This window comes from Urocitellus parryii, chromosome 5 (genome assembly GCF_045843805.1).
Source record: "Urocitellus parryii isolate mUroPar1 chromosome 5, mUroPar1.hap1, whole genome shotgun sequence".
Lineage (NCBI taxonomy): Eukaryota > Metazoa > Chordata > Mammalia > Rodentia > Sciuridae > Urocitellus > Urocitellus parryii.
Window position 1 is genome coordinate 158,484,675 of NC_135535.1, and position 19,540 is coordinate 158,504,214.

The 19,540-nt window shown below is 40.1% G+C and overlaps 1 protein-coding gene across 4 annotated transcripts in view; it reads left to right on the plus strand.

Annotated features, from left to right (window-relative positions):
* Sgpl1 (sphingosine-1-phosphate lyase 1) overlaps positions 1-19,540 on the plus strand; it is a 50,475-nt gene that overhangs the window by 23,875 nt on the left and 7,060 nt on the right. For all 4 annotated transcript variants that reach the window (XM_026405832.2, XM_077798552.1, XM_077798551.1 and 1 more), the window contains exons 4-10: positions 1,239-1,306; positions 4,326-4,473; positions 7,340-7,416; positions 8,976-9,104; positions 17,257-17,345; positions 18,473-18,578; positions 19,350-19,448. In XM_026405832.2, the coding sequence (XP_026261617.1) occupies positions 1,239-1,306; positions 4,326-4,473; positions 7,340-7,416; positions 8,976-9,104; positions 17,257-17,345; positions 18,473-18,578; positions 19,350-19,448 (716 nt within the window). The remainder of the gene's footprint in view (positions 1-1,238; positions 1,307-4,325; positions 4,474-7,339; positions 7,417-8,975; positions 9,105-17,256; positions 17,346-18,472; positions 18,579-19,349; positions 19,449-19,540) is intronic.

A 19,540-nucleotide genomic window follows, 5' to 3' on the forward strand; every position in this document is an offset into this window, starting at 1 on the left:
ACACAAACATGCTCAGCCATTTGGTTCAGGGAAAGGAAGAGAATTGTTGGTCATCTGTGGAAACCCTGGGAAAGTCAAGAACTCTGAGAAGAATACATCTAACATTTAACTGAGCAATTCTGCTTCTGAGTCTATCCTGTAGATATTCTTGTTTGTATGCACTGTGGTAAATGTTACAAAGTTAGTTGTTTTAGCCTGATTTGTAATAGTATTATTAGAAATGATCTATATATCTGTCAGTGGAAGGTTAAACAGATCATGGTACATTCATATAGAGGGATAATTTGCAGTTATAAAAATGAACAAGTGAGGTAGCACTGATCTTTTGTCTTTCTTTCTTTTTTTCATTGCAGTACTAGGGATTAAACCCAGAGGTACTATTCCACTGAGCTATGTCCCCAGTCCTTTTTATTTTTTGAGACAGGTTCTCTCTTGCCAATACTAGCCTTGAACTGGTGCTCTTCCTGCCTCAGCCTCCCATGTAGCTGGGATGACTGACATGGAAAAACAAGTCTCATAAGGTGGTAGACGGTTACCTTTTGTGTAATAAGGGCAACAGATAAGAAGATGCCTTTTTTTCTGGTACTGGGAGTTGAGTCCAGTGCCTCATGCATACTAGGCAGGCACCCCACTGGGCTATGCCCCCAGCCCTTTCTTTCTTTTCTTTTGAGACAGGGTCTTGCTAAGTTGCTCAGACTAGCCTGGAACTTGTGATTCTCCTGCCTTAGTCTTCCTGATTAGCTTGGATTACAGGTGTGCACCACCATACTGGCTAGGAATGTACCTTTGCTTTTACTTCATATGTGTAAAGAAACCATTGAAACATAGGCTGGAAACTAATAGGGCAAGATGAGGCCTGGAAGACAAATACAAGAAAAAAACTTTCATTGTAAGTATGTTTAAATTTTTGACTATGTAAAACTGAATTTAAAAGTTTTTTTTTTTTTTTGGTAATAAAAAAATTCTAGGGCTGGGGATGTGGCTCAAGCGGTAGCGCGCTCGCCTGGCATGCGTGCGGCCCAGGTTCGATCCTCAGCACCACATACCAACAAAGATGTTGTGTCCGCCGAGAACTAAAAAATAAATATTAAAAATTCTCTCTCTCTCTCCCCTCTCTCACTCTCTCTTAAAAAAAAATTCCATAATTCATAGGCAAGTGAGGTTGTGAGAGACACATTGAATAATTGCTCTCTTGGTCATATCTATGAAAATTTATTTGACTAATTTTCTTCTTATAGGTTTATGGTCACGCCTCAAGAAGAAATTTTTTAAGCTTACCAGGAAGATGCCATTTATTGGTCGCAAGGTAAGTGAACTTTCCTTAGGTCTTTTCTCACCCCTCAATAATCATACTTCTTTCTGTTTTCGTTAGATTCTTAAGGTGGAGGGGTGATTCTGTTCCTTACCTCCAGGGAAGACTTGGTGGCAGTATCTGGAGACAGTTTTAGATTGTCACAACTTTGTGGCATGGTATTGGCATCTAGTGGATAGAGGCCAGGTATGCTGTGACATATCCTGCAGTGTACAGGACACACCACAGCAGAGATTCTCTGGCTCCAGATGTCAAAAGGGATGTCAGGGTGGTGGCACATGCTTATAATCTAGCTGCTCAGGAGGCTGAGGCAGAAGAGTCTCAAATTCAAGGTTATCCTGGCCAACTTAGTGAGACCCTAATCTCTAAACAAAAGTTTAAAAAGGGCTAGTGTATAGATCATGAGGATACAGATCAGGAGTAGAACACTTGCCTACAAGAGAGTCTGAGTTTAATCTCTAGTGGAAAAAAAAAAAAAGTCAAAAGGGGACAAGGTTGAGAAACCTTAACTTAACACTTTCTCCAACATATTTGGCTATAGGAGGGATGATGAGAGGCCTGTTCCAGAAGAATTTGAAAATAGAAACCCTGAAGTGTTACTGAGCTTTAGAACATCATTTGGCAGGGCTGCGTTGGACATTTATCTAGGGGTTAGATTGGGATTGGCACACTTCTATAAAGGCCTACCTAGGAAGCATTTTAGACTCTGCAGGCCATACTGTGTTGCAGTAGGAGGACACAGGTTAAGGAATGAGTCTGGTTGTGTTCTGGGAACACTGTTCACAATTTGGCCTCTGGATGCAGTTTGCTTATCCCAGGTTTAGAAATGTCAAGAGATAACAGCCATTCTCTTGCTCTTTGAACCTGTTTGCCCTCTCCACTGTGTCCTCTCTATCCTCACCCACACTGGGATAAGATATGTTCCTTGGTGTCCTCCTTATCACAGGCAAAGATAAAACTGGGCAGGCCTCTTGCAAGCTCTAAGGAAGGCAGTTGAGGCCTTGCTATTATCATACCCTGCTGTACCTTGCCCCTCACCTTTCCTTTGATTTTTTTCCAACTTTACCTGCCTTCAAGTGTTTTTTCAGTTTATCCTGGGGAGGGGAGAGGCTGGAAGATAGGCTGGCTCACAGAGGTTAGCAGGATTCCCCCTTAGCATTCCCTGCATTTTTTTCCTCTTAGGCTTCTCATTTTCTTCTTCAATTTCAGGATTTTGAGACAAATAAATGCTAGGGTTCCAGAACCCATCTTTGAATTTATAAAATAACAGAATTTGGAGATCCTTGAGATGATCTGGTTACCCTCCATTTTTCAGACACAGATTCTGAGGCTTAAAGGCAAAAAGTTATTTATTTCTTCTGTATGTACACATGCAAGAATCTGTTATTCACTTATGCAACACGTGTTATTGACATTTGCTCAGTGTCATCATGTACTTCCCTGGTGCTGGGGATAGGGTGGTGAACAAGACCAAGTCCTTCCTCCTTGTGGAATTAATAGTTTAGCAGTGACGACAGAAAATAAACAAGTAAACAAGTTCATAACAATTTTATTTTGAAATAAATGAACAGATTAAAATTGGGTAATGTGATAGAGACTCTGAGGCAGGAATTGGAGGTGGGAAAGTGCTTGCTGTGCTTTCTAATATTCCTCTCATTACTGTTTTTAGTCTGCATTCTTTTATTATAGCATCATAGTCCACACAGAAGCTCAGCTTTCCTGGTTTCTTCCTGTTGTGGGGTCACTGTGTGTTCAGCATAATTTTTTATTTACAACTTTTAAAATATTTCCATGTCCATAGATGCCTCGGCATTCCCTGAGAGTGTGGACTCTGCTACCTGCCAGTGCTGACATGGGATGCTATGTAGACATGCTTTAAAGAAGTGTTTTTCCTGTGGTTTCTCGGAGGGCCTAAGAAGATCTTGTATTCTAATCATCCATGACTTGGACTGAGAAAGTCTAAATAGTTTAGAGTGAGATCTTGGAATTAGACTTTAACAAATACATCACTGAAGCTCTAGCACTGTAACATGGCACAAATTGCAACACTTAGCCCCTCCCCAAACTTACCATCAGAGACCTGCCTCTTACTTTGCTCTATTGTTTTTTTTTCCCCTAGCACTTTTCATACGTGGCTTTTCATTTTCTGTCTCTTTGACTAAAAGTACACCTCTTGAGATCAGGAGTGTTTTTTTTTTTTTTTTTTTTTTTTCTGTTTCCCACTGCCTAAGTTTGTTTTGTTCACTGTGTAACCCTGACCTGCAGCAAATATTTGTTGAACAAATAAGTAAGGGAATGAATGAAAGAAAATGGCTCAGAAGCTGTGGTTGAGAATGGAAAAGAAATAACGTTAACTGATAAATTACTTAGCAGAAAGGCCCTTAGTTCCTCTAGGATTTCAGGATCAGACAGTACAAGCTGTTGACAGCAGCTTGAGGAGGATACAGTTATCTGGCAGCTCCTGAAGTCTTGTGCTTATACATGGGCACTTGAAGGGGCTCTCCAGAGTCCTAATGTGTACTGTGCATGTCTTCTGAAGTTGCTTATTACTTGCACAGTAAGCAAGATCCCTTTAATACAGTGTGGTGGGTTTCTTGACTCTATTTTTTCTTTTTCCATATATGCATTTTAGGCTGCTACCAAGACAGGGACAAAGTCCAAATATTGCATTCTGATTATTGCTGATTTCAGCAACTGCAAACCAAGTAAGGCAGTGGTGATGTCAGCGTGGCAGAGAAAAGGGGTGTAGAAAGAAATTGAGCATATCTTTGACCTGTAGAGAGATGGTTGACTCTTCAAATTTCTAAGAGACTGTTGAATATGCTCAGTAAACCATCAAAATATCACATCTTTTTATGAAAAAAATAACCTGGTTCAGTACTCCTCATGCATTGTTAATTGTTGAGCAGTTGATTGACTGTCTAATAACTGGCATTTGTATACTCTCTATTGCGTCTTCTTGCTAATTTTTTTCTCTCCTTTTTTTTTAAACTTTGTCTTTCTACCTTTAAAGATCCAAGCCAAGCTGAACAAGACTAAGGAGGATATCAACAAGAACATGTCATTCTTGAAAGTGGACAAAGAATATGTGAAAGTTCTCCCCTCCCAGGGTCTGAGCTCATCTGCAGTTCTGGAAAAACTCAAGGAGTACAGCTCTATGGGTAAGATGCTGTTCATGTGTGTGTTGTCTCCTTCCTTACAGATGCTGATTTTGTCATTGTTTAATGTTCATGTTGGTTAAGAGTAACTCATTCTTGCACAGCTAGGTGCAATGGTGCAACCTATACTCTCAGCGACTCAGAAAGCCACATCAGGAGGGTTGCAGTTTCAAAGCTAGCCTCAGCAACTTAGCAAGACGCTTTCTCTGAAATAGAAAGGGCTGGGGATGTAGTTCAGTGGTAGAGCACCTCTGGCTTCAATTCCCTGAATAGCAATTAAAATACAATAGCTGGGTATGGAGGTGCACACATGTAATCCCAGCAGCTTGGAAGGCTAAGGGGCAGGAGGATGGTGAATTCAAAGCCAGCCTTAGCAATGTCAAGGCACTGAGCAACTCAGTGAGACCCTGTCACTAAATAAAATACAAAATAGGGTAGGGATGTGGCTCAGTGGTTGAGTGCCTCTGAGTTCAATCCTCGGTTACCCCCCAACAAATAAATAAATAAATAAATAAAAAATAAAAATAGCTCATCTCTAATCCTTATATTTTCAAGAGGGCCAAATTACATAATTTGAAAATTATTTTTAGATTCATCTTTCATCCATAAAGCAAGCAAATCTCACAGACAGTGGAACTTGGTTTCATTTCTTTCTGGAAGCATAAATAAAACAGATACATTTGTGTTTAAAAAAACAATATATGTAATACAAATGGAACAAAGAATCATATTGAAATTACAAAGTCTCTATGAAGGCATGAAAGAAAATAAAAAAGTCATTCTGATTTCATAGTCAGAAGGTGAACACAGGTCACGTATATCAGATTGGTAAAAGTAGGTATGGTCTTTCTCTCTAACTCTACCTGATGTCTCTGTGTATCTCACAGTTACACAGTGCTTTGTGTGTGTGTGTGTGTGTGTATGCACGTGTGCATGAACATATATGGGAAGGATAAAGACAACAAATAGCTTGAGGTTTAAGAGTGTAACCCCTGGAATCGGCCTGGATTCCTATACTGGTTTTGTCACTTACACAGTAATCCTGGGAGAGTTATTAACCCTCTGTCTGGCCCATTTGCTCCATCTCTACAGTCTCTACTTCCCTGATGATTGTGGGGATTAAATTAGATCATACATAGAAATGTTGTGTGGCATAACCTGGCATGTAGCAGGTGTTCAGTAAATGTTCACAATTATTGCTGCTATTTTTAACACACATTCATGTTTATTATAGAGTAAAATTATATTACAATTACTTTGTTTAAAATATGCTTTTTAATTTGGCTTACTTTTTGATTTATGGAAAAGTAGCAAAGATGATACAGAGATGTCCTGTGTGTCCTTCATCCAGCTTCTCCTGATGTTAATGTTGTACATGACCGTGGCACATTTGTCAAAACTAAAAAATTCACCTGGGGACAGGACTATTATCCAAACTAACATTCCGTGCAATCAGTTTTTCTTTTTCTTTTTTTCTTTATTTTTAGTTGTAGTTGGACACAATACCTTTATTTTATTTATTTATTTTTATGTGGTATTGAGGATCGAACCCAGCATCTGGCATGTGCTAGGCGAGCACTTGACTGCTGAGCCCCAGCCCCCCATTCAATCAGTTTTTCTACAAATGCCCTTTTTTCTACTCTGGAATCCAGTCCAGAATATTATGTTGCGTTTTGACAACTTTACAAATTTCTAATCGATGTGTATTGAATTACTGGTGTTAGATGGTACAGCATTAGATATAGTGCAATATGTGATGGTATAGAGCAGGGTTTAATACCCTGAGACTCTGTTTAAAGATTCACATGATTATGAGGGCTGGTTGCTGCCACCATTCCTTCCTCTTTGGTTTTTAAGTCATGGTTCCTTACCATACTCTCTAACATGGTAAAAGAACAGGAGATAAAGCCACATGTCCTATTCTTAAAAAGCTGGTGACTGTGGGTCTGAAGATACATCTGGTACCCAGCAGTGTCCTCTAAGGAAAGAGTGAGAGTCAAGCCAGTAGTGAGCCAGAGCTTGGCAGATGACCTTAAGAGTGAGGAATTTGTTAGTGTACTTGCTTCTCAGCCTTCTGTCTTGTAAAGCTGAAGGTCTTTGTTTTGTGGGGCCTGTGGCTCTGTGCAGTTTTCAGTTAGTGTGTTTCTGTGAGAGCTGTCTCACTATTCACTTTCAGTAGGGCACAGTCACGCTGTAGCAAAAAAGGACCCGAGACACCCACATCAGCAGATGTGTTGGTATAAGGTGGAATGTCTCTGGAGAGCACCAAAGACAGGAAGTGGGAAGTCCTACCCTCATTCTGATCCCCCTTTTAACCAGCCTCATCTCGGGGTGACTGTGCTCCTCATCTTGAATGCTTGGCATATGCTGCTGGAAACAGGAGGCTGCTTCTCTGTGGGTTTCCAGGTTTGTAGAAGAAAGGGCCCTGAGGCCAGATGCTCGCCGCTTGTCCCTCCTCATGGCCCGTGCTCGTGTGGCTCCAGCTCCGAGGATAGTGTCCTGAGAGTTCACACTTTTGTGTTGTTCTGCCGACCTACCCACAGCAGTACTTACACTTGTGACTGGACAGGAAGGTAGGGAAGGAGGGTTTGTTTACAGATAACAGTCACTCTAAAGCCATACAGAGAACAGAGAATAAGTATAGGTAGCTTTTCTGCTGAGAAGGGGCTGAGGAAGGGGGCAGCATTATCACTAGACTGTCTGAACAAGTTTTTTCCTTTCTTAATTAAGTATAAGAATGACATGTGTCTTCACCCAACTTTTGTTTTCTCCTGTGCCCAGAGGGGTTTCTGCGTATTTGCTCTTTTAGAACCTAGCTGTCTTCCCTGGGCACTGCCTGCTGATCGAGTGACCTTGACTTTCTCCACAGATGTCTTCTGGCAAGAAGGAAGAGCCTCAGGAGCAGTCTACAGTGGGGAGGAGAAGCTCACGGAGCTGCTTGTGCAGGTGAAGATGCAGCTCTAGGGCCTGGGTGCTGTTCTGTGTACTTGACCTCATTTTTCTCCTCCTCCTCGTAATTAAATAAACTTAGTTAAGAAAAAGCTGCTTGTTGAATAAAACCACAGAGGTTTAGAAATTTTCTCTTTACACAGACATTCATGAATATGCATAATATTGTTACCTCTTCAGTCTGTAACAAAAAGTAAAATGTTATTTATGTTTCTATGTTTTGGAGAATCGCTATGAAAAAGGCAGAGTACTAGGGAAGGTAGTCCTATCATTTGAGCTTTTAATGGTAGGCCAGATTTGATTTGACAAGAAGACACAGCATAGGGTCATTTAGTCATAATTTCCTCCAATCACACAACCTGAGATGAGCAGTATTCTTACTTATACTTCATATTATTCTCATTCTTTGTTGACTTTAGGATGGTCCTTAGCTTCTTTCATTTCTAATAATTTTTTTCTTTTTAAAATTTATTCATGGTGCTGGGGATTGAACCTAGGGCCTTGTGCAAGCTAGGCAACTGCCCTACCACGAGCCATGTCCCTAGTCCCAGTCAGTTTTATTTATTTATTTTATATGTTTAGGTTTGGATTAAACCCAGGACCTCACACATTCTAGGCAAGTGCTCTAACACTGAGCTAATCCCCAGCCCTAGATTCATCATAACCCTACTTCATCATATAAAGTTAGGATTTGACTGATCTCTAAGGCCTTTGTGTTTGATTACTGTAATTACAAAATTGCACACAATTTACTCAGTGTTACAGTTTTGCTTAGCTATATGTTGCCTATGCTGTAGTCTGTCTTCTATGCTTAAATCTTTCAGTTAGCTCTCCATCTGTCAGATGAAGCCTGGATCTCAAGCATCAGGGAATACACAAGCAGCTCCCTCCTGCTGTTTTAAACACTCCCGATACCTTCCCATGTAAACACTTACCTTCCATTTTTCTTTAATCAATGCACTTGCTCTATTTCAATGTTTTCTTCCACATTTAATTCCTCCTGTTCTAGATGAACCTTACATCTCTCAAGGATCCACTCAATGAACACTTCCAGAGTGCTCAGGTGTTAGTTATGCCCTCCTTAGAGGCCCTTACATTGTGCACGTAAACCCAGTATTGTACTCAGTAATAACTGCAGCTTTGTGCCGGGTGCTCTACGAAATGCTTTACATGGGGTATGTTGTTTAATTATTGCTAGAGCTCTATAAAGTGTGTACGGTGGTTTTCCCCCTTTGCATATGAGGAAAGTCAGTCTCAAGGAGTTATTTGACCTACACAGCTAAAAGTGATAGGCAAAGCTACGATTTCAAACTGCATCTGTTGGTGTCATAGTCTGTACATTTACTACATTTATAATTCTTCCCTTACCACGTTATAAAATCATTTATCCATGTCTGTCTCCTCTGGTATAATTTGATCTTTAGTTGTAGAACATATCTTACCTTTTTTTCCAGCTCCTACCATTGGGTCTAATACTTTGAAACTTTTATTTAGTGCATGATTTTTTGTCCTATAGAGTGCAATAATCTTATCTCACATTTTACACTTCTTTGCAGGCTTATGGAAATTTTGCATGGAGTAACCCACTACATCCAGATATATTCCCAGGACTACGTAAGATCGAGGCAGAAATTGTGCGGATGACTTGTTCCCTGTTCAATGGAGGTCCAGATTCCTGTGGCTGTGTAAGTCTACAAAAGTGACATATACTTAGCTTCGAAGATAATAGTTTATTAAAAATGTTTTATTATGCAAGTAATGTATGGCTATTGTAGAAAGATCTAGATTAAGTGCAGTTTTAAAATGTTACTTGTAATTTAGTAATCCAGAATAGACACAATACTTTTATTTATTTATTTTTATGTGGTGCCAGAGCCTCACACGTGCTAGGCAAGCCCTCTACCACTGAGCTACAGCCCCAGCTCTGGTATATATTCTTTTAGACATTTTTTTCTCTTTACCTGTTTTAAAAAATTTTAAACCTACCTAGAGTTTCTAGCATGTTTAAAGAATATTCCAGATCCACCAAATGTAAATATTTTGCCAAATCTGTTCTCCACTGCTTTCATTCCCTCCCTCTTTCTTTTCAAGCTTAGTCATTGACACACCTACCTACCACCCATTTATCTTAATTCTATTGAACCCTTTAATAGTCCTTTTTTTTTAAAAAAAAAAAAGTGTTTTTGTATTTTTTTTATACTTTTATTTTGTTTATGTGGTGCTGAGGATTGAATCTAGTGCCTAGGCAAGCTCTACCACTGAGCCATAACCCCAGCCCCAAGTAGTGTTTTTTAATTACTATATTAGCATCATAAAAATCAGCATATTCTGGTATTCACTAGTTAACCAAAGTGGTATTCCTGGTATTTCTTTTCATAGCAAAATTCTGAAACTGTTAGGAACTGAACTAATCACAATACAGCAGCAGGCCCTACTGAAGGGGTAATGACTTAGGGGACATGGTGACGTACTTGCACCAGGTGGGTATTCTTCTCACTATTAGACAATGAACTTTTTAAAGTGACCACAAGTTAAATATCCACATAATAATTTGACCTTTTCTAGTAAACTTGAAGATACATATGCCTTGTGACCTAGAAATTCTACTCAGGATAGACTTTAGAAAAATTAGTGCACATGGGTATCAGGATATATGTACATGAGATTATTTGTGATGGCGACAAACTGGAAGTAACTCAAATATCTCAGTTCATTGTAGTTTTTATTCATATTCACATTCAAATTACCCATTTTTGGCCAGTGGAAATATCTTCATTTTGGCTCTTGGGTCCTTTTTCATGATTCAACTAACCAAGTAGCCTTTGAAAACTTCCTTGCAGACTCAGAATCAGCTGTTTCTTCAAGGAGCTCTGGTTTAGTTACAGCTATGTAAAATATTTACATGGTTTCAGAGTCACATTTATAGAATATGACAGATTCTGGAAAAACTTGAACACAACCAAGAAGAAGAAAGAAATAGAAAGTACAAAAGAGAGGCTAAGACATAAGAGGGACAGAGAGAGAAGAGCCAGCACATGTGATTTGGCTGTTTGAGAACAGCCAGAGAAAACAGATGACCTGTAAAGGGAGAACTTGAACAACTGATGTTCTCAGTAGCAACTCATGGGGGCTGTTTGGGTAGTTGAAAGATCCTCTATGAGCTGGAGAATTATTGGAGGTGGATGGTAAGTAGAGAGTTTTATTAATTCCCTCTTTAATCATGGCTAATCTGCTTAGTTGTTCCATTGGGCTTTTGAATTCACTTACTGTACTTTTCATTCTTTGAGAATTATGCTCTTATTTTATGATATTGTTTTTTGCCATACTTGGGATTGAACCCAGGGCTTGTATATGCTAGGCAAGCACTCTTTCTCTGAGTCACATCTCCAGTCTTATTTATTTATTTATTGAGACAGGGTCTTGCTAAGTTGCCCATGTTGACTTAAACCTGCCTTAGCCTTCTGAGTAGCTAGGAATATAGGCATGTGCTACTGTGCCCCATTTGTTTATTTTTGTTTCCTTGTTTTAAATCTGCTTGGTTCTTTAAAGTTCCTTTCCTTGGTTTATAGATTATATGTTGCACATGCATACTTTATGTTCTGCGTGATGATTTTTATATCCATGAGCCTTACCTGTCTTACTCTGCTCCTTTTCACTTTTTATTTCCTTTTATCCATGATTGCTCCCCTCCGTACATTTGAGTCTCACTCATTTTCCTGGGAACTTCACCTATAGGGATTCTTTGAGCCTAGTTTGAAGTTAGTTCTTGCAGAGAACATTTTGAATTACTTTTGCCAGTTGCTGGGAGGTTACTGAGTATTGTACAGTTCTCAGGTTGGAAATAATTTTGTAGCAAGGAGGTCATGTCAGTTCAGACCACAGACTCACATAAAGCTGTGTTGTCTCAAATTCTAGAGTCTTTTTCTTTCCCTTAGTGTGAGATTGAGAAAGGCAACATCCTTTTGTTCTAGAGGAGTTTGTTTCTCTTGCACCTAAGAGTGTGTGGGTCTTCGCCATCTTCTGTTAGAGCCCTCCTTGGACAGGCCCTCAGATTAGCTCCTGGTCCACAAGCTGTTCATTTGTCTCCTGGGGTTGGTTCCTCCTCAGAAAAAGAGCTAGTTTTGGCAGTCACTTTGTCTTGAAGGATTGTGGATTTCACTTTGTTTTGGAGCTTAGTATATTTCTTTATGTTAACTCAGTGATGGGTGTAATTTTTTTTAGGTGTAGATAGATACAGTACCTTTATTTTATTTATTTTTATGTGGTTCTGAGAATTGAACCAGTACCTCATGTGTGCTAGGCAAGAGCTCTATCACTGAGCTACAACCCCAGTCCTGGATGTATAAAAATTTTTAAAATGTTTTATCTGCCTTTTTACTTATTTCAGTTAGAAAAATTGCTCAGGGTATTAATCTGTGTTGCTGGAAATAGAAATTCCATAATCCCCCCCCCCAACGTGACAGGTCTTTGTATATTTGAAAGCCCCTTTCTTTCTGAATCTTGTCTTTCACATCTTTTCTAAGTGGCCTGGGTATTTGTATTATTTCATGGGTTAACAGCCATTGCAGTCCTTCTCTGAATGCCCTTGGCTATCTCTGGAAGGTGGCATTGATCTTTCAGTCTCTCCTTTTAAAATTTGGGTTCACTAAATTTATCTCAAACTTTTCTCTCTAAATCAGTAGTTTTATCTTTATTCTCAGTAGAGTTTGTTCTGTTTCTTGCTGTTCCTAATGAATTTATTATTTCTGTATCAGTGCCATTTGCTACTTCTGTTTTTTAGGTCTGTAGTTTCATTGCTCAGTCTTTGAACTCTGGTTTTCTTGAATTGCAATCCTGTGGTAGTGTCCTAGAGTGAGAGGCAGCCATAAGGGATTGCCTTCTGTACCTTGGCTTGTTCCTTGAGTAGAGCTTTTATTTTGCATACTGCATACTATCCCACCTCCCCCATTTCATAGGTTGCACAATTGCTGTTTCTTCATCTTGGCTCATCCTGGGGTGACTCTCTTCAGTCTGTTCTGACACACACTGGATGACTTCTTGTCTGCCACTATTTGGTTGGTAGCAGGACTCAGCTAAAGCTTTATTCTTTCTGTTAGAATTTCTAGTCTGTATTTCTGAGATTATGTTATTGTTCTTTCTGGCCATTTGGAAAAGAGCAACTTGCTTTGAGCTTTGATTATTGCTTTAATCCCCCCTGTATCCCTGAAGTCTTCATTCAAAGAGTCAGGCCTGGTGTTCTGTCTCTCCCTGGTTCACTCATTTCTTCTGAGCAGCCGTGTCCAGTATTCACTGATCAGAAGAGAGGGAAGGTCAGGAAGCTCTCTCCATTTGTTTCTTTTTTTTTTTCTTTTAATATTTATTTTTTAGCTGGACCCAGTATCTTTATTTTATGTATTTTTATGTGGTGCTGAGGATCGAACTCAGGGCCTCACACATGCTAGGTGAGCGCTCTATCACTGAGCCACAACCCCCGTCCCTCTCCATTTGTTTCTCTGAAGGTTTTTATAGGCTGTTAATGAGAATTCTCCAGATTTTCTTAACTGCCTAGTACATTTTCCTTGCAGATTAGGAACTATGTTTTGCTATGTAACTCTTTTAATGCTGTGCATGTTTCTTGCGCTCTCTCTCTCTCTTTCTCTCATTCACTCACTCTTTTTTTTTCTTCTTTGCTTCCTATTTTATATGTTAAGGGGAGAGGAAACTCGGTGAAGTAATTTCAATTTTCCATTTTAATCCAGAAATACAACCCTAGGAGCTTTTTGTATTGTGACAATTAAACTAAGTCTCTCCCATCATGATCTTTTCTGGTGACTGGGATAGAGACCAGGGGATAGTCTGATTCCCAATCTCTTCTAGTACTTAGACTTCTATAAGATAACTAATTAGCTCCGGCATTATCTGAGTGTCTCTCTCACCCCCAGCTCTTCCTGTCTCCTGTTTCCTTCTCTCCTCCCTTAGTCTCTGCTCTTATTTCTGTTTCTTTCTCTTTATTTTGCTCTGTCTTTCTCTTGAGGAGTCGCTTTTGGTGAAGGAAGAGTTTAGTGTTGAGAAGTAAGAAGCAAGTGAAGGCCAAATGACTGGGCCATCTTTAGACTATTCCTAAGGGTCTTTTACTCTTCTCATTCTTAATTTTTCAACCTTGAAGCTTTCCTTTTATTAACCGTGTTTGCCTCAGCTACTGTGTATGAGAGGTGACTCCATACATTGAAGAAATCTGGTTGTCATGTGGAACATTACTGGCTTATACAAATACATCAGGACCAACTGCGTCTGAAAGAAAATATCTTGTTTTCTTAATATATACGTTAGAGTGAGAGTTTTTATACATGCTGAAAGAAGTTGAATAACATAACAAGTACTTAACTGGCACCTCCATTTTCTTACCTCACAATTAAATATCTGTTTAGATAGAAGTGGGAGAGTAACAGTATTTTTTTTTTTTTATTGATTGTTCAAAACATTACAAAGATTGGGCTGGGGATGTGGCTCAAGCGGTAGCGCACTCGCCTGGCGTGTGTGCGGCCCGGGTTCGATCCTCAGCACCACATACAAACAAAGATGTTGTGTCCGCCGATAACTGAAAAATAAATATTACCAAAAAAAAACCTCTCTTCTCTCTCTCTCTCCCTCTCTCCCTGTCTCTTTAAAAAAAAAAAAAAAAGTAACAATATTTTTAAAAGCAGAATTTAGGAATCAGAAGTAAAAATTTAGAAGTAGGATTTAGGCATTCTGCTTTCACAGTACTTTGCTTGCCCAACAAAGTAATGATGTTGATTTGATTAGTTATTGATCAAAAAACAGGACACATGAAGTGGGTGAATCGTAATTTGAAAATGTTTTTTGCTTCGTTATTACCAAACCTTAGGAACCTGAAATTGCTGGAGATTGGCTTTGCTGGCACTTCCCTGACTTTCTTCACAGCTGGCTGGCTCCTCACGTGAGATTCTGAGGTTTTGTGCTAGGCCACAGGATGGCCTGCTGATGTGTAGAGCTGGTCTCAACTCTGAGCGCTTTGTCTTCTCCCGCATGGAAATGCAGAGACCTACAAACAAGTGTCCCATGCCCGCTCGCATGTGTTATTCTGCAGATGAATCTCACATGAAGGCTTCCTGAGTCAAAAAATGGCTTAACTTTTCTGAGTTAGTTTTCATATGGTCACTAGGATTCTGTATCCAATGGTATTTTTGTCCTGTATATGGATGGATATTAGGAAATAATCACCCTTTCTCTTTCCATCTTGTATTAAGCTACACTAAATATCAAAACATAGATGGGCTACTACTCACCATCAGATGCTAACATAAGACAATGAATGAATTGTTAGGGACTCAGTTTTCTTAGCTTTGAAAAGAAAAGGCCGAGATGGTATGAATTTTCATAGATGGTAAATCTAAGAAGATATTCTGCTAGCTAAGTGCTGTAGTCTTTTGTTTGTTTGGGAATTATTCATTCTCAGATATTTTTAGAAGATAGCCAAGTGGCTGTGATATGCCTGTGCTGGTCACAGTTTACGGAGATCAAGTCAGGCATCAAGAAATATCAGGAAGAAAAAGCAGGAACCACCCCTAGACCGACCAAAGCAGCTGTGTCCCCATGTCCAGCACCTGGTCCCTCTGCCATTGCCACCGTGCCCAGGAGAAAGGCTGAAGGGGATGTTAAAGGAGATGAAGCCAAGGTGAAGGACGAACCATAGAGAAGATCTGCAGGGTTGTCTGCCAAACCTGCACCTCCTGAGCCGGAGCCCAAGCCTAAAGAGACCCCTGCAGAGAAGGGAGAGAAGGTACCCACAGGGAAAAAGGGAAGAGTGACGCTGGCAAGGACTTGAATAACCCTGCAGAAAGTGGAGATGCTTTGATAACTGTGTATTTCGGGTGACTGTTCAGTTTGAAATACTATTTTTATCAAGTTTTATAAAAATACAGAATTTTGGTTTACTTTTTTTTTTAAGCTATGTTGTTAGCACATAGAACATGTCATTGTGGTTTTTGGGAAAGGAGCATACGTCAGAGACTAGTAGAATGTCTCCAAAGCTGGATTGCTGTGGGGGAAAACATCTTTCCCTGATAATTTTAAAAGACTTCCCCCTGGCTCCCAGGAGGAGGGACTCCCTGATGTTGGCACACAGCGCCTTGGCACAAAGCCTTGTGGTATGGAAAACTCAAATTCATCTTTATATCCTTGTCTCCCTCTCTGCCATTGGCATAGACTTAGCTCTTCTAAACTCAGACGTGTTGGGACCTGCTCCCAACAACTGATTTTACCCGTGTGTAGGGCAATCTGGACTTTCCAGTGATATTATTGAGATTGTGTCCCTCAGAAAAGCAGCAGTTCCTTTTCTGGATTGTGGGTCTTCAGATTAATAATTCTGCCATTTTTATTTCATTTTCTGAAAGTCAGGGTCAGCTCTTGAAAAGTTGTTAACATGTTAATGTGAAATGTCAACCCTCATTCTAAGTTTTCTGTATTCAGACCATCAAATCAAGATTTCATTGGGTTTTATAGTGGCTTTCTGATTTTGATAGTCCATCTAAGAAGGGAGTTTGAAAGTTATATACTGTTAATGATTGTTTGTTCATGTCCTGCCTGAAATACCATGATTCTTTTTGAAAAGTATCTTTAGTAAAGCTGGATACAGTTTGGCTTGGGGGGAAAAAAAAAGAAAGAAAAGAAATGTTGACTGAGGGTCTGTTAGGTCTCTCAGCTGATTTCTAGGAATGTAGTTAGGAACAGGTTGGCCTCTATCTTCAGGGCTAACATAAGACATTGAATGAATTGTTAGGGACTCAGTTTTCTTACCTTTGAAAAGAAAAGCCCGAGATGGTATGAATTTTCATAGATGGGGTCTGTAGTCAAGTGAGGAAAATAGAATAAATGAAAAGACTTCTGCATGTTTTTTGAACTCTGGTAAAGAAATTCACCTGTCAGTAGGGCTAAGCTTTGCTTTCAGAAATCTTTTATTTCCCTTAAAAACATTAGGATTTTTGTTTTGCTTTCAGGTAAGTAAAGCAACAAACTTCTAAGTGGAAACTCTGCATTTTTCTATCTTCCAGACTTGTCAAAGCCACAAGTTCACTTTGGAAAGTTCAAATTTCTTTTTTCTGATTTTCTAATGTAATGCATACTTTACTAGACTTGTAACTTCACAACTTCACATTCTTCAACAGGCTTTGAAATTTTAAATTAAAATCAACAATCCTGGGCTGGGTGCAATGGTACATGAGTATAATTCCATTGACTTGAGAGGCTGAGGCAGGAGGATCACAAGTTCGAGTTCAGCCTGGGCAACAGAGCAAGCTTCTGTCTCAAAATAATAATTAAAAAGGGCTGGGAATGTAGCTCAGAGGTGAAGGCACAATCTGCAGTGCCAAACCCCCCAACACAAAATATCAATAATATGGGGCTAGGGCTGTAGTTTAGTGGTAAGAGTGTGTGCTTAGCATGTGTAAGGCACTGGATTTGACTTCCAACCATGAATAAAATAAATCAGTAATCCTCATACTTGTGAATGGGATAAAATGCACTATCCTCTCTGAAAATCGATGAATTAATGCAGAAAAATAAGTGGATTGTAAACAGGGTGAATCTGGGCAGATACGTGTTTCTCCAGACAGTGCTAAGCACTCACTTATTTAGAGTTTTCTTTCTTTTTCTGAAGCAAGATTAGGCTTTGCAACATAGCCATTGTTCCTTCTGGAAGACAGAGCAGTGTCTGCCCTGTAGTATGGACCCAAATCCTTATCTGTTTCTGTACCAAACAGTGTCAGGATTAGGGCAGGTAGTACATTTTGATATCTGTCCCTAACTCCCCCTGTTGATGGCTTCTTTTCTTTATTATAGGTGACCTCTGGGGGAACAGAAAGCATCCTGATGGCCTGCAAAGCTTATCGAGACCTGGCCTTAGAGAAAGGGATCAAAACTCCAGAAATGTATGTATCTGCCTCTCTGAGATTGTCCCTGTTGAGTGCTACTATTTGTCTGCTGGTGGCCCATTTCCTGCTGCCTCTCTTCTTCTAACAATCCAGTCTCCTCTCCCTCTCTCCTGGCTCCTCTCCCCGTCCTTTCACATTCAACAAAATTCTGTTACTGTTACATACTGTTCCCACTCCTGCAAGTTTGTGTGTGATATGTATTACGAGCAAGAATGACATCCTGTTTCCAAAAGTGACAGAGTTGATTCCGGTGGTTTGAATCCTATGGTTTTTAAGTTTTCTGAAGCCTAAGGAAAACTGTCTACTTATCTTAGTTCAGTGGAAGTTTCTCAAATGTTTCAGGCTGAATGTATTAGGGTGCTCCCTAGAAAAAATTCAATCTGAGGGCTATTCTGGAAGGAAAAATTATTTAAAAATCTGTTTGAGACTTACTCATGTATCTACCTGTGAACATAATTTTGGTGTTTAGTTATATATATATTTTTTCTATAGACTATCTCCTAATAAGAGTTTTCTGTCTTAAAGGGAACAGAGCAGTTGTGAGGGTGAGTGAGGAAAGTCAGAGAGCAAGTGTGTCTATGCACAGCTCCTCTTGCAACACTGTTTGACATGCTGCTTCCAAGAGTGAAGGAGAAGTAGAGATTTTAGTTTCTCATAGGCTCATGATCTTTCAGATTTGGGAGGGACAGTTGACCTGGTGCATCCCTGCCAGGAACCCTGTGTCCCTGAGGGAGCAAGGTCGGGAAGCTGCTTCTCCTTGAGGTGCCTTAGCATAGCCAGCCTTTAGAATGCTCCGCCTTGTCCTGCTCTTATCTAAGCCCCTTGTCACTGAATTCCTCCTGTCATGCCTAATTTGTGCTTTGATTCTCTCCCTTTGGAATTACTTCTGAGTTCTTTCTTTGGCCAGAAGGATTTCCTAACTAAATAGTGGGGAGAAGGTTTCTACAGAAAATGATCAGACTTCTTTTTGTTTACACTTAGAAAACAATGTGAATACTTCCAGTAATTTGAGGAAAAAATAATCAGAAGTTTACTTCTGATGAGTTAGTTGGCTGCTAACTGGGCCCTCTCTTGAACCCTGTCAGGTCTGAGTTTCATTATTCTCCTTTCCCCCCGACTTCTAGTGTGGCTCCCCAAAGTGCCCATGCCGCCTTTGACAAAGCTGCCAGTTATTTTGGGATGAAGATTGTTCGGGTTGGCCTGAATAAGATGATGGAGGTGGACGTGCGGGTGAGTGCTCTAGAGACATGGGGGCAGGATGTGCACCACTTTCCTTCCCAGTCACACATAGACAGCCCCACTGCAGAGTACCAGCAGCTGCCCCTGACCGTGGTGATGGACTGTGCTTCCATCTTTTCCTAGATCTGTGAATCTTAGAATATGACCAAGCCCCTAGGTTGGGACCTTAAAGACTTGCATTTTGCTTTCAGCACCTTCACTTTATTTTCCTTTCTCTGGATTTTACTTCTAACATGAAGTCAATGTGAATGAGCCACTCCAAGACTCAGCTGTGGTTTTGATTGGCCTGAATTAGTGCCATTGTCATTGTAGTAATTGTTTTTAAGCTTCACCTTGTGTGGAAGAACATTTCTAGCTGCAGAGTGCTGTCAGAATCACACTTGAGAACCTTGCGAGAGTCCAAGGGGTTGTGGAAGCTACTTTATTATTGTAGTCCACAGATGAGGAAATAGACTGTGAGGTTAAATGATTTACTATTGCTTAGTACATTGTGGGGCTGGGACTAAATTGGGGCTCTTTGCCTCTTACGTCGGTATTTCTTTTCACTTCTTATCTTGTACTCTGGACAGTTCCCTGAATAGCCCTCTCTGTCCCCCATGGTGGGAGGAAGTCTTTCCCCAGGCTGCAGCAGTGGAGGGGACACTGGTGCAAAACACTAAGCTGTGGCCCAGATTGCACCACAGCAGAAGAGAAGAGTAATTGTAGATTACTCTTTTTGCAGAAACATAGATTCCCACGTTTCTTGAAACTTTAAATCCCTAGGCAATGAGAAGAGCCATCTCCAGGAACACTGCTATGCTGGTCTGCTCTGCTCCACAGTTTCCTCACGGTGTGATAGATCCTATCTCCGAAGTGGCCAAGGTGATGAGATAATTGAGCTAATACGGTGGTCAGACTGATAATTTAAAATAGAATCAAATGGAGGGTTAGGGATGTAGCAGAGTGGAAGAGGA